At 44.2% G+C, this 17,915-nt stretch overlaps 1 protein-coding gene across 1 annotated transcript; it reads right to left on the bottom strand.

Moving 5' to 3' along the window:
* Nucleotides 1-704: 704 nt before the first annotated feature.
* On the bottom strand, nt 705-3,980 carry LOC118510692 (odorant receptor Or2). The gene is made up of 7 exons (XM_036052866.1): nt 3,765-3,980; nt 3,553-3,636; nt 3,028-3,443; nt 2,857-2,956; nt 2,675-2,776; nt 2,503-2,610; nt 705-2,311 (listed from the first exon to the last, which is right to left on the bottom strand). Exons 1-7 carry the CDS (start codon nt 3,978-3,980, stop codon nt 2,210-2,212), a joined length of 1,128 nt encoding a protein of 375 aa, XP_035908759.1. The 3' UTR covers nt 705-2,209.
* Nucleotides 3,981-17,915: the final 13,935 nt, after the last annotated feature.

The following is a 17,915-nucleotide window of genomic DNA, read 5'->3' as shown; positions in this document are numbered from 1 at the left end:
GTACGTTATCGTATTTGTTGCTTGCCAAGGTGATCAACATTTGCACGGAATTGGTGCATGGTTTTTAATTATGGGCATCGTTTCCGGAAATCTTATGTTTGTTAACGTTATTGCTAGGTGATGTGTGCCTGATGCAAGCCCGGTTATGGCTTTTAGCTTTCAGGATTGTATCTTACTCCATTTAGCTTGTTTTAGTAGAAGGTTAACAAGCTGTTAAAATGACTAGAACTAGTTGCAAGGTGCTTTCGAAGGAGAAAGTAACTTACATTGCACTTACAACGATATAAAACAAGGTTAAAAGCTATTAAAACAATGAAAATAGGCTAAATCTATTGAAGTTATGCATAAAACACTTTAATTATAGGCGAAATTAAGAGGTCGTTATAAAGACTCAATAAAGGCATACATTCAGGCGCTTAAGAAAAAGCCTGAAATACAATGACAGAAATTGTTATAATCCTTTTTTTGTCGTTAAAACTCACAGAGTAAAATTAAAGTTTATTAAAAAATACTTATAAAAATAAAAATACGTGAGACGCCTAAACTTATACTCTGCACACAACAAGCTTGTGAAAATAATGATTATTTAGTATTGATAGTATATTCTAAGGTTTGTTAGTCTCGAATTAAATCGAAATAAGTTTTTGGATTACTAAACAAGTCGAAACGTGCTGTTAGAAACATCTAAAGTCTCTAATTTGGCCAAAAGCTTTGTGTAGCATACATTGAGGCGTATCGAGAGCTGAAATCACCTAAAGTTAGCCTATGCTTCAGCGTTTCGGATATATTTTAATATGTTTGTGCATACTTTGAAGCGTGTCGCAGTTGCATTACATTTCACCGCCTCAAGTTCTTCTGTTTCGATGTCAATCATACTTTGTTGCAAGTAGTCTAACAGCAGTTTTCGTCAGCATTGCCTGAGCACACTTAGGAGTGCCTAAAGCTTAACAACAATAGCCTAGTGGATGGGTAGAATTTTCGATGCATTAAATTTACACTCAAAATCAGTGGAAATCAAATTTGTAAACCACATCAAAATCGTAGCAGAAGTGCCGGATCCCCGGAGCTTGCCTTCCACTTGCTTCACCGCTCGTTTGTAGCAGCGATTGACAATTACAGTTTTAATTAAACATTTCCATGTTATCCGACCGGTTTTCCCGGGGACACGGGTAAAAAGGGGGTCGGTGCGTCGGTATTTGTGCCCCGTTCGGGAAGTGTTGTACCATCCAACCGTACCATAAGCTCGAAACGCAGGCCCAGCTCGTCGGGTGCTTGCGTGCCTGCCGAGCGCTTCGAACTTTCACAACCATGGCTGTGCCTGCCTTTTTTTTTCTCCCTCGTTTTGTGTGGTCGTCTTGTCGATGGTGCTGCTGCTGCTGCTGCGATCAACCCAAAGGATGAGCCTTTTTGCTGGTGCAATGGAATTAGGAAGGCAGAAACGCCAGGACTACGAAACAATGATACAATCTGGTCAGGGATGCGCCGTGTGGTAGGGAAGGCTGGAGAGGAACTGTATGTTTGTTGGTCATGTTTTTGCATAGTTGTAGCTTGATAACTAACCCCATCATCCGTCCTGGAGCTTGGCGCACTGGCACACCGACTGGTGCGCTTAGCGGAAGTGGATATGAATTTGTAAAATAAAAACCCAAACAATACCTTCCCGGGAAAGGAATCGGCTGAACCGTCGTTCCCAGCACACATACACAGCGAGCGAGAGAGAGTTCACGTTCCATCATGTATCGTTGGCTTAGTTTCAATTAACATGGAAATGAAGTACTGGTAGTACGAGTGGCAACCGTATCCCCTTGTTTTTCTCCCATTTACTCGAATGCGGAACGATTATCTGCGCTGCTGTCCGCTTCCATCTCGATGTTCGAGCCACAACGAGCCAGCGAATCGAACATTTACTTCCAAACCGCGTCAGCGAGCGACGATTTTCGGGCTCTCGGAGCGCGTGGAAAACTTTAAGAATCCTCGATTGGATGGCAGAAGACAATAATGCAGCTTTGCAGGCGCTTTCTTTACCGATCGCGGTGTTTTTTTGTTTTTTCGTACTCACGTACGCGCGCAAGTTTGATGAGGGATTTGGTTGCGAAGAAAACTTTCGCGCGGAATCAAATGGGATAAAAATCGCAACTTTGTGACTGCTAATGGTGTTTGATGATGGCTGCTGATAGAAGGAACAGTGACAGCTTAGTGGCTAAAAGGTTTAGTTGTACACTCGTCGCAACAGTGTGAAGTAGGAGTAGGAAACGTTGAGCAGCTTTTGAAACATTTCCAGCGTCATCGGGTACACGTTGCCCACCTTTATCTGCGAGAAAGAGAGGTGTAAAGTGTTTAAAAATACATTTTTCATCACTTTCAAACCGAAAAAACGCAGTCAACTGCAGTTTTGAACAGAAAATTGCATACCTTTAGGCGTTCCTCAGAAAACAGTTAAGAAAAACGGCTAAAGGTATGCAATGTTTGCATTTTTCTTCGTACAGCACACTTAAAGCTTACCGACATCGGTCGCTGAGCACGTGCAATGATGAGAACCAGCTTCTTGCGGATGGGTTCATCATAGTCTGGCCAGGCCCCGTTGTAAATCGCATCGCCAATACCGAGACTCTGGAAAACAAACGCCAACCATTCAACCGGGCGCTTGTAAAGCATACAAAGCGATACCGCATACCTGTTCCAGCACTTCGTTCGCATGCCAGTAGAAGGCAAACATCTGCGAGAGTATCATGAAGATGTACGATCCAATCATTATCATCTGCGCCAACTGATTGCTCTATCGAGAGTCGGAATGAAATATCCCAAAACTGAGTGTGATGTGTCTGTACGCGAGCTACGCGTGGTGCAGAAACTTACGATGCTAAGCAGAAACAGCAGCGCGCACAGCATCATCCCGAACGACAAAAACTCGAGCAAACACAGATGGGTGACGAGCGAGTTAAGATCCTGCACGTATCTGCAGGGGAGAGCAGCGAGGATTAATGACCCTTCCAGCGCACCGGGTCAATCCCGGTCGGGCAGACTTACTGGATGATTTGTTTGTGATACTTTAGACACTCCTTCAGCTCGGCGAACAGTGTGCCCGGGCTGCGGCCGGCGACCGCCGTATCCAGCTGCAGTCGTCCGAGCCGCTGCTTCAGTGCCGCTATCTGCACGAGCGCGAACAGCGTGCAGGTCGCGTAGAAGCTGGTGAACGGGATGTACATACAGCAGGCCGGGAAGGTAAGGTAAACCTGCAGGACAAACAGCACCTCGTAGGTCGGTGTGGCGAGTACGTCCACGCCCGGCACGGTGACGCCGTACGGAAGGCCGCGCCCGGGCACAAACAGAGGATAGGTCACAAAGCACGCACTAATGAACGCGCCCAGCCACAGGTTCGATATCGATAGCATCCTTCCACGGCGCGTGTATCGCTCGAGCACGGGTCGAATTTCGTCATTTTTCTACCGTTGAAGGCGAGTCCAATGCAAACAGAGAAAGGCGAAAAAAAAACCACCATAATTTCGTCACTAATGGTAAACAAAGACAAAACGCCGGTGGTGAGTTGCTTACCTCGAGCAGCTTATACTCTGCGGCAACGCCTTCGAAAAACGTCTCAAATTTCCGTCGATTGATCACGAGAAACGAGGTGCGCAGCTGTCCAGGAAACATCCGGTGCCATTATTAGTTTTCGGAAGAAATGTACCCAACAGCAACACATGATATGGTGATATACCATGGAGAGAGAGAGAGAGGGACGTATTCGCAACAAATACACCACTTACGACAAGGTTAAAGTACAGCACGGTAAAGTATCCGTTGATAATGAGCTCGCTCATGTCGCCCCAGGACGAGTACAGCTTCAAGAACTGGAACACATTCAGTACGGCGACGGGGATGCAACCGACCAGAAACCGGGATAACCGCGGACGCCGCAAATACGACCAGAACAGCCACACTTTTACGTTGACGCCAATTATCGGGCACTCTTCGATCAGCATTTTCGTGTGCGACGCGGGTTTTCCGGTCGGCGTTCGCGCAGCCAAGCAGCTTTCCACGTACGTTCCTCGGAGTATTTATAAGACCACCGTCGGGGCGTTGGTTCTCTAGAGTTACCCCCAGGGGGGGTGGAGTTTTTCGGGGGGAACGATTGGACGAAATTGATTATAATCAAATAAATTGAGTACCGTGACTTTTTGAGCAAATGATAGGCTTGACTGACCACGGGCGCTTCGGTTGCGCTGACCCTTGGCCGTTTCGCCGGATGGGAAAACGAGCAGTTGGGATTTTAAAACTTGATTTCTGTGCGGCATTCAACTGATTTTAGGGTGTAGGAAATTGTATCAGCATTTATCGATAGCTCATTACGTTCTTGAGGTTTCGAGACATTTTGTTGTGGTCCTTTAAGGTCGAGCAATGGCAGCTATTACCCGGAGGATGTGTGCCATCCGGAGTTCGGAATCCAACACAAAACCTCTCCCTCTCTCTCTCTCTCTCTCTTTCTCGCTCAGTCATCAGTCGAGTGTGTAGGGACCAACTCACATCACAACAGCCAAAAGGGAATAAGGTCTAAACCGGGCTCGCCGAGGCGGAAGCATAGGAATGAACCTCGATGCCGGAAATGCATTCAATGCAGGAGCCTGCGGTGAAGCATTCGTTTTTATTTCGGTCACTGGTAGAATAGAAAGAACACCAGGACACACACACACACACGGAAAAAAGCCGGGAACAACGAAGAAACGACACGAAAACGCCATGTGTTTGTTCAATTGAGGCTCTTTTTTTGTTGCAGGTCACCGGGGCGACGGGCAGATCCGGCGGCGTTCTGGGAGCAGCAACGTCAGGACAAACACCGAGTGGGCATGTTCAGATTCGGCCGTGTTTCTGCACCGAGCTCCATTCACTCTAGTATGGCAATGTGACTTTCGGCTCCATTCATTCGGAACTGTACAGTGGAGTGGTAGTCGATGCAGAACTGGACCGGAGAAAAAAAAAACCGGCTGCATACAGGAAGAAGGAAGCCTAAAATCTCATTTTGGAGTGGTGCCAGTAGCGTGTGGTTGAAGAACAGCGGGATAGAAGTAGGCAAGACGTACACCAACCAATTTTTGTTTTTCCTTCACCAGTTCTTTCCTTTTAGAGATGCTCCAAAAAACTGCAACTCTACTCTCGCGCTCTCATGCCCGTTTGGAGTGGTGGCGATCGGCAGCAGACCTCCATAAACCGGGCCAACGATTCTTTCCTCCGAATCTTTTGACTTTGTTCGGTATGTGTGTGTTTCATTTTCCCTCGCGAAACCACCAAACCCGGTTGCTGGCCCGATTGCTCATGTGAGGTTGGCTGTCGTGCCGGATTCAAAACCATTCAATTCAAATTACGGCCCACCATATATGCATCCCGGTGCAGTGCTTGGTTTGCCCGCCGGCACTGCAGCTCGGGCGCTCGGTTGGAGTGGAGTTGATTTTCATATCCCAATAAATTATCGTTCGTCTGCCAGTTTTTCCGCCCCCCGAGGGTAGCAACTGGAGTGCAGCTTCACCAAGGCGAGATAAGGGCGGAAGTAGCATATTGGAAATTTATGAGGCACACGAAGAGTGCAAGCGGATGAGGCAGACTGGGGCGTTTACTTGTGTGTGATGCAACATTCTTTACAATCATTAAATCATATGTATAAAATTGAGAGAAAGCGAATCATGCTCGGTGCCTGGGCACCTATTTTTGTGAGCGAATGTGTGTCAGTAGCAGTAAGTACTGTAAGGAAGGCCCTTAATTTGGTGTGCTCGTATGTGGATGGTTCTATGAATGGTTGTTGTGAACAGCAATAAGACGAAAAGTCGTAACGAATAGAGCAAGAAACATAATTGCGTGAACGTATAGTTACACTTTAACCTCGAAAGCTGGTAGGTGGGCTGTTCCGTGGGTGTTGTGCGCCAGAAAGTATGCAATATTTTGTTAAAATAACATTTTCTGGGCCATGCCAGTGTGACATTTTTGGTAAGGGTCATTTGGCAAACTATGAGGGTTGTTGGGTCGTTTCGAGTGATGTAAATGATTGCATACCTTCAGGCGTTTGTGTCGGAAGCGAAAGAAAGCAAATCCTCGCCATGCTGCTTATTTGTTATGAATCTATTTTTAAGATTAATTCACCAAAGAATTCAACTCAAGCCGATATTGGAGTAGTTTTGTTGGCTCTAAACTGGTGGTTTGAAGCAATTTTTATTATATTTTTTTAATGACAAATTCAATGGAAAAGTGAGTTGATGACGATTTTCTTTGTCGTATTGGCTTAACGATCTTTTAGGTCATGCTAGACTTATTGATACCACCTTATACGGAAGGACAGTCCGAATGGGATTTTAACTCCGATGATGAGTTAAATGCTTTAAACTAGCTAACTGAGAAGCGCTATCAGGAGTGAGTTAATCTGAAGTTAGGAGTATAAGCTCTCTAGTACTGCATTTACTTTAATGCACTTTCAAAATTAATCTCTTAGCCTTACGGTTCTTACACTAACGTAAACAAAATTTAAAAACATACATTTAACTAACCCTGTGACAAGGCTACACAATAATCTAAATGAAGGAAGCCCTCTATTTGTTACGTTTAGAACTAGCTCTACCGAATACACAACAAATGACGAAAAAGGGGTTAGTATTTAATAGCTTTAACAAATTTTGTTAAATTTGATAAGATTCTAAAATTTGATAGCTCAGACATCTGATTGTAAAATAAGGTCAGCAGGAATATGTTTTTCTGAACAGACCTTGATTTACCTAAACAAAATCGAATTACATGCTGCCGCTGTGAGGCGCAATCGGTCAAGTACCGCTCCAAAGCGCTTCTCTCTTTCCTTTGCAGCGATAAGCCATTACATCGAAAGGAAAATGGAATGATAATTCAATAACATCGATTACCCTGAAATGGATTACGGTAATTAAACTGCTTGCATTCGCGGTAGGAAACAAACACCGATAAACCAAATACACAACAAAACGAACGGCAAACAGAACGATCGAAACCCTCATTCGGATCATTCGACGCCCGTTTAATGTTTCCTTCCGCAACAAAACTACTCAAAACCCATGCACGGATTAATTATAAATCCAATTGCATAACTCAACCACCAGAAAAGCTGGCAACAAAACTTCTAACATTCCACACCTATCGGAAAAGGTGTGCCACACCGAACGGCTCGCCGAGTACGTGTATGTGCTTTTGCAAAAAGTCCAGTCGCGTGCAGGATGTGTGTAGCTGCTCCATAATTAATTACAGTGCGTTGGCGCTCGGGGTTCCGGGGCAGTCGTGCCATTCGTGCTGCAATTCGAACCCTGCCACACTACTAATCGGTTGTTAGTTTATTTGTTGATTCAAATTTAATGAAACTTCTAATGGGCAGGTGAAATTGAGCGTACCGCTCCAAACTGGCGTGCCGTTCGTGACGATGGTGCCGCTGCTACTGCTCCTGTTGCTTCCAGTAGCCACTGTTGGCGCGGAGCGTCGATCCAACAGGCAGGAAGTTTTCATAAATTTATAAATTATGCATCCACCCCACAGGCAACGCGTTCCTTCTGCGCTCGCTCGTTGGGTGAAGCGTATTTGTTCCGCTAGCTTTTTGAAACTTATTTCCGAGCGGACCGTGGCTGATGGTAGCGACTGGCTGCATATTGTATGAGCCGAATTTAGTGAAACAGTTGTCGGTGGCTTAGTGCGGCGATTGATAAAACATTGATTTGTTCAACCGAACTTATGGGAGGGAATCCCCATTTCAATGTCGGGCTTAGCTGTAAACGATCCGTTTTCGCGTGCCGTTCTTCATCTCATCGCCAATCCCACTTGATTGCAATGATCGCCATTAGCGAGGAGCTTTAAGCGGGTAAGCTTTCTTCATCGCACGTCTCTTTAAAAACTCCAAGCGCATGCAAATTAACGCACAGGAAGTAGCAGGCCGGGAGTTCCCCCCCTTTCCGCCAAATTTAATTGTCCATCATACACCGTGAACTGTAATTTGATTAGCAGTACCACTTTCGCACCAGCACGCCAAAATGCAATTTGCATTCCAACCGACAGAGAGGCAGAGACACCACCTCGAAAGGTTTCCTCGAAATGGAAATGGTATTTCAGAGCGCAAGCTTTGCGCTTTCACACCCCAAAAAGGACCAACTTTTCCAATATACGTGTGGCAAGTTTGAGTTCCACAACACCCAGCCCGGTGGGTCGTGGGCACGTGTATGTGTGTGTGGGTGAAGCGATTGCTTGCCGCGATGCCTCATTTCATGCGTGCGACGAAGTGGGTCCGTAATTTGTGTTAGCAAAAGTTTGGCACGTGCAGCTCGAGGACAGGACAATCTTACCGAGCGAGAATATTAGTAGTTTGTCTTGTAATTCCACTTTCATCTCTCAGAACTTGGAACAGTGAGAGTTCGAGAGCGAAATTTCCCAGGAATGGAGTGGAAACTTATTAAAAGCGACTTACAAAGCACATTGAAACCTAGGGCAAATGATTCCATTGCATACTTGTAGGCGTATTTCGACAATTTCCCCACGCAAGAGAAATGTCCCTGAATGTATGCAATCCATATAGTAACACTGGATCAATTCTGTATTGAAAGCTCGATAACAGCATTCTAGCGCACTCTAACGAATCCGCTGTCTCCCGGGGTACTTCTAACCCGGGGTCGAGATGATCATGTATGCTCGTATGGGGTCGCGTTCCAACACCCCGTAAAGGTGATCATTTGCCCTACGTGCACGTACTTTTACACCGTGCAGTTTCCTTTGCGGACCGAACTTCAAATAGCACCTTGCCCGGGAGTTTCCATCACTGCTGATAGACCGGGTCGAAAAGTTTAGCTCGCTGGTGCATCGAAACTCCAAAAGTTCACTTTATTTCGTTAAAAGTTTCATGATTGTTTCGTGCATTCCCGCACGCGATGGATGCATCCGCTCAGCACAATCTCAGCTGTGTGATTCCGAAATTCACAATGCACAGTAAAGTTGTGTAGCAATTTACAACGGATCAAGGCGGGGCGATCCGGCGGCTTGGGTTAACTTTTTCCCAATCCCTATCTTCGCCCAGCAATCAAACTGTCGGTGTAACAAAACCACTCGGAGAAACAAAGCGCGAAGCGCAAAACCTTTTCGGTGTGTTATATGTATATTTCGCTGCTAACCAGAACGCCCCCCAAATCGCTGAGAGCGGTTTGTCGCACAAAGTGCAAACTCTTCAATCGATACGCGAAGAAATGCAATCAATCAGTGGAATGCACTTTCTTTGCTCGATTCTTCTCAGGAGCCCCCAAGTGCCATTACAGTTGTTCTCTTTGATGAAAAGAATTCTACCGGTCTGATTACAAATGAGATAGAACCGTGTGGAATGGGATAAGAACGGCTTGGTTAAGGAGCGTTTTTTTGTTCCTCTTTGCTTCCTCGACCGAAAATCACAACTTAATACTAGTGTACTGCAGCACTGCGATTGAAAACCCGTACCAGAGAAAGCTGTCATCACCGCATGTGCAACCAAGCTGTCCAGCTGAGACTGGGGTTTTCTTCTACCTTTCCCTACCTCAAATTCAGTCTACTCGTTAAGATGAAAGAGGAGAGAACGATCTAGAGCGTCAACCACAAACGAGTGGAAAGAAATACCAGCACCACACAGACTTGGTGGATGCTGCCTAGAGACCGATAGCAATGTTGCCGCTATTGATTTCCAACCCATTTCCAATAGAATAACGATTCAAAACGTTGATGGCAGGATACTTACCACAGCTGGAAACAGTTGGCAACACTGGTATTGATGGGTGGTGGTTTGCGGGACCGAGATTTGATAGGTCAAAACCCGTTGGTGGGTGATGAAATCGAGCGAGAAACGGAAACCAGAAACATGCCGCTCGTGGTACTGTTCGGCCCGTGTGCTACAAGGACGTACGTACGTACGTACGTACACATAATGAGATTATTTAGAGGGTTTTTCTGGGTCTTGCAAAGTGACCAGTTGTACCGGTACCCGGACGGAGTTTGACCAAGCATTAGCATGACCATGAGTACTTCGCTTAATGTTGTGCCTCAGTTTTGGGCGAATCGTTTGGGAAGCGAGCAGGTTTTTTGTTCTTTGTGTGTGTGGTTAGTTTTATAACCGTTCGGAATGTAGGTTGATGGTGAACGATGAAAACAAAGAAAGCAGAGTTGATTTAATAAAGTATTGTGTTTGATTTTTCCATGGTCCTCTAACGGAGAGAGAATATCAAAGTTTCGGATTGCTTGTATGCGGATTGCATAGCTTTAGGCGGATTGTATTGCCCGTTGTTCAGTTTGGTAGTTGTGAGCAGTTTCTTTTGTCAAATATTGACTCAAATGTACCAATGTTTTTTTTAAATATAATTTCTTACATTTTTTCACGTGTAGCGTATCTTATTTTTAAATGAACACCAGCAACAATTCTGTGTAATAAAATGAGTAATAAAAAGACTCTGTGTTGGGACATTTTTTGAAGTCGCACACAAATAGCATATGAGTAATTGAGCTTCACTGTTGTAAAGTAGATGAGAATTCCATTGAACAACTGAACTATACGACCACGCTGCTACACATACTCTGATCTCGACTCTAGACAATTTTTCCGAATAACATCAAATCGGCTGTAATTCCTGTGAAAAATAAACGCTTTTGGATTTCTGTAAATAGCCCAATAAAATTCGGCGTAAACAAGCAGTAAAGAGCGCTAAGCAAAATATGGTATCGGTTTACAATCGTTTCGAAGGTATGGCTTATTGAAAAGCTGATAAATTTGTTATTTTAATTTGATGCGAGCGTGATTTGATGCGAGTTTAATTTGATGGGCGTGATATGCTCATGTTTTTTGCTGATGATAGATTGAAGCTTTGTTGAGCTTTTTTCCATTTTAGTATAAAAATTTGTAGATGCATGAATCTGAAAATATTTTTGAAAACTGTATTCAGGCGTTCAAACGTTTACCATTTGAATAATGCACTCAAGCCAATCAACAGATAAAGCGCCTAAAGGTATGCAATTTTGAAAGCAAGATTTGCGTTACACCCATTTTATCAGCTTTATTCCTTTCAATTAAAAGCAGCATGTTACATTCTGAACAAATCAAATGTTATGAAAGTAAAGGCCCTGATTTTATTAACCACAACCTGTAACGTTTAGCTACTACCCTGCACATTTTACAAACAATTCCAATCCAATTTATTTGCAATTGCATTTTTCGACCTATCCCAACCGGGACAAAAAAAAAACAAAAACCACGAGAAAGCTTCTTGTTTGCACTCAAAAATGCTCCACATAAAACATGAACCGCCCGTCGCAGAATACATATGTAGTCGTTGCATCAAAATCCATCAAACGTTATCATCGCGAGAACTCGTTGCTGGCTGGCTGTCGAATAAAAACAACATCGATTGGGAAAACAGAGGACGGCTGACACAAAAAAAAAGCTGGCCTGCATATATGGCTCATGTTTTGCGGTTGTATGACTTGATCCTCGAAGGGATAAGCCTGCAACACAAAAACAATCGGTGGGCCAGTTTGCAATCAACTATTCATGCGCACTATCCCGGTCGGCTTCTTTCGCCTCCCCATTCTGCCGAACGTATTGGTAAATCTACCAGCGCAACAGTAGTTCCACATTTTTGGGGCCGATTCCATGATTTGCCCGCGGCATCGCGACGACAGTGCGGCGAGGGCTTTGCAAATGAAAAAAAGGGCCGGGAGATCCTTCAAAACTCCCCATCCTGCCTGGCCGTTCGGTGTTTCGTTCTCGTTTGCTAATTGTTTGGAAGCACATTCAACTATACCGCAAACATGTCACCCTTGTTGTGTGTGTGTGTGCGCGCTTTTTGTCGCATGTTTTGTTCACTAGTGGTTTAAAAGAACTCAAGGCTTGTTTTTTATATTATTATTCCACAGATGTGTCGAGCGACCGTGTAGGAGTGGGTAACGCTATGGTGGTACATTTTGCGGTTCCAATGCATAATCTATGTGTTGGCGTGCAGAGCGCGAAATATTGTGACATGAATAGTGACGATGGAAGACGCGATCCGTCCCGTGTGCGATGGGGTAATGTGCCGTGGGAAAAAATGATCTCCAAATCAGATTTATTCGTTGCCGAGTTGGTACGTCGGGCAGCGTCAACCATGTTCGACGTGATGTAGTTTTTGGTGTAGTCTGCAGATGGAGATGGATGCTCCTGTCCGGTTTGCAGCAATCCGTTAGGGAGCATCGGTGGAACGTGCCCGGGAGTTGGCGCATGTCTGTGGGGTTGGAAGTAAAAGCATCTGGGTGAAAGGGTTTTATGTTGGTTGATTTAACCTAGTCAATGGTTTGTGTTCACGTAAAATTGTTGATGTGCATTTTCAGTTGCAGTTGATGTTTAGATTTGTTCAGATGGACGTAAATTTCATTGATGATTGTTTTTTTTTGTGGATGAATGTGTTTTTCAGATAAAAAAGGTAAAATAAGTTAAATATCCATGCAGCTCTCTTTCGTACACAAATTTAATCCTAATCGCGCCTAAATATAAGCAATACAATGTTTTCTTCTCACTGATCACTCTACAAGCGTAACACAACTTTTTTATTGCATACTTTCAGGCACAGTTTACTTAATCCCGAGTTAAGAATAAATAAGAACTAAGCTGTGCCTCGCCGTTCAATAAAACACGTCCAAGGGGACCCGTCTTAAAGAGCCTGTTCGAAAATTAAGAAAGTTCGAAAACTATTTCTCTTTTTTAAGAAGCCTTTTTTGGCTACGGGAAGGTCTTGTAGTTCAGGAGCATCGCCGTCGTTGTCCAATGATCCTTGCTCAAGAAGTCTTGTATAATGTTTCTGCTTCCAGGTCCAGGAAACATCGTCTATTGAACTTTAATAAATGAACAAAAGCGAAGGGACTTCGTCTAAGAAATCTAATCGAAGTGACATCGTCCATGAGCTTCATGTTATCTAGCCTACGAAGAGCGGGATAACTAGGCCAAAGGATTTGGTCAAAGTCTCTCTAAAGCCCACCAAGAATTGTGCAAATTTCCTACGAAGGGGACCAGACGTTCAGGATCCTCGTTTTCAAAGAAATCCGTTGTAAGAAACATGGTGAAAATACTAAAGGACTCCACTCAAACGATCGCGTCCATGAATCCATGGCGAAGGGGCCTCGTCCTTGAACCCTGTTTTGAAATGCATTACCTAAAAATAGGATCTATCATCGTCGTTCATTGTCCAAATAAACTCATGAACTGGGGCCACAGATGTAAGCATCGCTTCTCCTCCTCTTTACCTCCCTACCTCGCTGCAGCCGAACCAATTAAATTAATTGATCATGTGATTTGCATACCTTCAGGCGTTTCATTTCATAAAAGTCAACTCAATTTTTTTAAAAGGCAGAACAATATTATGAAAATTTGTCAGAGTCAAATTGTCCATTCTTACTCTTTCTACAAATGTTCTCTTCAATGAGATTCAAAAACGACTCCTCAAAATGTACTCAAACACGCCCTTCAATCGCTACTTAACATGAACTCACCTTTCTCACAACGCGAAGCCACCCTTATACACCGTTACTAATGTACTCAGGTACTGAACGATACTCCGGACCAAAAACGTAGCTCGCATTGGTGAAAAACGATGTCACAATGTGATGGCACGTAGACCTCCTCCACACCGGCGGTCAGGGCGGGCCAGGGAGCAATCATAATATTATGGATTATTGCCGGCACTTAACATCAACTGACGTTGGTCAGATGCATCTGGATTGGATGCAACTGGTTATGAGCTAATGCTCAGCTCCGTTTGAAGTGGTCACGTTTCCAGCGGCGACTAGAATACTGCAGTCCGGACAGAAAGACAGACACACACACACACTCCATGCACGGAGTGCGAGAGAGCGTGCCGGGACTTTATGCTTCGGATTTCGTACGTGTCGGACGAATGTGTGCACGGCAGTACTTCCTGCGTCCAATGAACCGAATGCCTGTGGAGTAAGAACCGATGTCGAGCGCAGTGTGCACATCGTGTATCATTCAAAAGCTGACACAAACGCACAACTGAATTGTGTTACTTTGATATTGTGAATTTCATAAATTGTGTTATGATGCCGGAGTGCCGGGCGATGGAATGCGAGATGAAAGTTGGGCTGCTCCGGTCCTTGTTACGAATTCACTCGGTTCGACGGTAAACAGTAAACTTTTGATGAGTGGAACCAACCAAAAAATAAAATAAAAACCCTCCCAGCTCGACATTCTCCACAGGAGAAAAGTTTAATTAATATTGCACTTTGGTGGCTGTTAGTGTGCAGCAGTTTCCTTTTCTGCACTTTAACTGGCGTAGCGAGAACGTAACTTTCAGCATAAAAATTTTAAGGATACATTTCGCCTGTTTCTCGTGCACTTCCCTCTCACTCTGTTAAATACAATGAAGCATATTTTACAGTGTTTCCTCGGTGAAAGTAACATAATAGATTTTTTCCATTCCCACTTCTACGGTTTCATGCAAAGAAGCTCGTTTTGGGCGGGGGGAAAAGCGGCCAAAAATTCAATTAAAAATGCGCCCTTACAGACGTAGTAAATGATTACACCAATTCGTTCACTGCTCGAAAGCAATGCAATCAATAAAGTGAGCTCCCGAGAAAGAAAGAAAAAAAGCGAATCCATACCACCAATTGTTAGAATATATTGTAACGTTCTTCCCATCCGCTCGGATGAATAGACGAAGAAGCCATAAGTAGTGCAAGGCTAGTACGAGATGCATCGGAATGTTTTGTGTCTGTATGAGTTTGTGTGTGTGTGTGTGTAAGTTGGCCGAATCGACAATATGTACGCTCGATTGGAATTCCAATTGATGTCGGAATAGTTTTTTGGCGTCTGATCCCATCTCCATTGCAACGAATTCATGGGAATCTTTAGCTGCTGCGAGATCGGAAAAGAAGTGTACCATCCACCAAGGCCATTGCACTGTCTGAGAAAATTGCCAAGAAAATCACGAATATGTCTGGTGAGTTGCGTTGTGAAAAGTGGCACCAAATTGCGCCACGGTTGCATTGGCGTACTGGCGTCATTTAATCTGTTACGTTAGTGCTGTGTGGAAGGGTCGTCGTCGGTTTTGAATTTAAGACCATCAAAGAATGCTTTAGGTCGATTTACGTTTTACCTTTCACGAGGTTTTGTTCCTTTTTCCCTTCCCCACTCACACACACACAGGTGCATGCTTTAGGAGGTTCATTTATCATTATCTTCCGAAGAGTGGAAAAAGCGTAAAAGATGTTTTAATCCCCGACAAGTGCATTTGAGTTTTATTTTATTTTCCTTTTTTTGACCAATTTTTTGTTTCAACTTTTCATTATGAGCTAAAAGATCATCGTTTTAGCGTAAAATATCGCGAAAGAAGCTAAAACAAACGTTCAAATAGCAACGAGAAAATAATGTGTAATGCGCATTGCATACTTTCGGGCTGATTTCGATTCATCGTTCGAAAGGCGCCCAAAGTTATGAAATTTTCGTTCAAAAAACTTGCTACCTTAACGGATTCATTTCAAAAGGCAATCTTAGAGGGATTTCTGCTATCCACGCTCGTCAACCATCGTTTAGTGAGTGTTTCAAGGGCCCAAAAAAATAATCCACCCCTTAAAAAAACGCATAAAAAGCTTTTCCACCCACAGAAATAGTTTTAAAAAAAAATGGCAAAGATTTTCTTTTGTTTCAAAGTAAAATAATTTCATTTCCTTGCTCGCTCGCACTTCCATTTTCTTCTCACCCTTTGCGCTTTAAGCGGTGGTAGTAGTGTTTAGTTCATTCTTGTTTTCTTCTTCTTCTTTTCTACCGCAACGCAGCGGTGTGCGCGCCATCGTTCCCCCGGCGTAGCGTTCGGTGCACCGAGGTTGGAAAGAAAAGAGCAATTAATAGATACTGACGAGGTTGGTTTTTCACAGATGAACTGGTTCAGGGTTGGAGGGTTGTTCTTCGCTTTTTTTTGCTCTCTCTCTCTCGCTCCTTCCTGTTAGTTTGACTGCTGCCACTGCTGCAGGAAATTACTAAGTGAACGAACGGTACCGGCACTCGTTCGTGGAGCTCTTTATGTGCTTTTCAATTTTCCCGCCAGGTTTTTTTTTTAGTTTTCTTCTCGTCCATGTGGTTGTGCTCTGTGAATCGGAGAGGGTAAAGCACGGAGAGCTGAACGTACATTTCCACCAGCTTTAAGTACAATTAACTGTTCCTGCCCGGAAGCCAATCGCTAAAGGGATGCTGGTCCGTGTGTAATGGAAATGAAACAAAAAAAAACCAAGGTTCATTTCGCAACTGCACCGTACTCAAATGAGCCCATCTGTTCCGATAACTCTTCTTTGATGCCTTGACAAGGTGCAATGTAAAATGGTTCGCCAGTGTGAAACAATGACAGCGTCAAGCACGATGCTGAATGATTCATTTGATGAGGAGAATCTAGCAAAGTAAGTGGCCGAGTGGACAACATTCAAATTCATTGCGTAATGTCAGTTCTGATTGTCCTGCTTTGGTTTGGACTAGCAAACAGATCACGTACTTCCATAACGATCCTCTTATCGTCCAAAGAAGAGATAACATTAATATCATCTTTTTCGCTTCTTATTTGCCTTTCAAAATAGCATTCACACAGGGGCCGATTGTCCGGACAGCTTCTGTCTGTGTTCGGGCATTCGTTTGATGCCCTTTCAGCATGTGTGCTGTGCATTTTTCTCAACCAGAAGCAGGGCAGCAGTATATTTCAAATTATTGTTATCTTGTACGACGGCACGTACCAATGCGTTCGGGCGGTTTTTGGTTGTGTTGCCCAAAAACTTGTAAACCTGCCACTCTGAAAAGAAACGGAAGGAACTGGAACAGTCACCCATGTGTGTAATCAGCAACTCAACAAGTGACTTTCAAAGGATTTGCATACAAGCCACCTCTGTATCGCTGGCTCTGTACTGCTTCTTCTGTCGGATGAAATCTCTAGCCTGTCATGCTGAGTACCGGAGCTGAGAGTGCGTCACATCACAAGATGTTCGTCCGAAGAACCAGGGACGTCCAGGGAAGCACCGACACACACACACATGTGTTGTTCGGGTGTGGTTTTGTGCAGGCGTCAAACCGACCGGGACCTGCACTGAAGGACATTGTTGTCACTTAGCATAAATAACTGGAGCTGAAGAGGAGCCTGGATCGAGCATATCAGCCCCTTGTCAGTGGCACATGTACATATCAGACAACCGTTTCAAGGCACACAATGGCACTGCACTTCTCACACAGACATACACACACACACAATCGGTAGCAAGGCCACTGTCCTTGTCCGTTTTCTTGAAGATGATGTACAGTCATTACGTCCCCGAGACGTGCGACGTGGTATTCATCCGGGCAACTTCACAGACAACACCCCGAGCCCCAAGCGCGTTAACATTGTCCTGCATGCATTTGTGCAAGTTTGAATCGGAATCCTTTCATGCCCCATAAAATTGTGCCTTTTAATCGATTTAATTCGTCATCGCCGTTCGATGCTTTTGAAGCAGGCTTGATAAGTGATGAAGAATTTTCCCCATTTCCGCATCCAGATCTATCAGCTACATTGTATCGATTTTAATCGTTTTCTCGAATCGAAACATTTCAACGGAATTGAAAGTAAGTGTCTTTCTTGTCTAGGAAACACTAGGACACACCGGAGCTGCTGAGGAGGAGTTGGGATAGCTTCATTTGCCTTTTAAATTATTACCAATAAACACATCCGTTTTCCATTTGGAGCGAATGGGCTTTTGGCCTAGATACATCTGATACGGTTATAAAGCTAGTGTCTCAAAAACTGGCAAGGATGAAGGTTGCATAAATTACTCACGCCTTTCCTCGAGCTGGCTTTGCGGCGAGAACCCCGGTATACTGCAGCTGGCGCGTTGCATGTCGAACCGAGTAGATGTTCTCCTTTCTTAGC

This window comes from Anopheles stephensi, chromosome 3 (assembly GCF_013141755.1).
Source record: "Anopheles stephensi strain Indian chromosome 3, UCI_ANSTEP_V1.0, whole genome shotgun sequence".
Classification (NCBI taxonomy): domain Eukaryota; kingdom Metazoa; phylum Arthropoda; class Insecta; order Diptera; family Culicidae; genus Anopheles; species Anopheles stephensi.
This window is presented reverse-complemented; position numbering and strand designations above follow the sequence as displayed.

Coding starts and splice junctions, on each gene's coding strand:
- LOC118510692 (XM_036052866.1), bottom strand. CDS start 3,980: ATGCTGATCGAAGAGTGCCCGATAATTGGCGTCAACGTAAAAGTGTGG. Junction 2,777..2,856: donor TGCTGTTTCTGCTTAGCATC/GTAAGTTTCTGC, acceptor GACTCTCGATAG/AGCAATCAGTTGGCGCAGAT. Junction 2,611..2,674: donor CGAACGAAGTGCTGGAACAG/GTATGCGGTATC, acceptor TTTGTTTTCCAG/AGTCTCGGTATTGGCGATGC.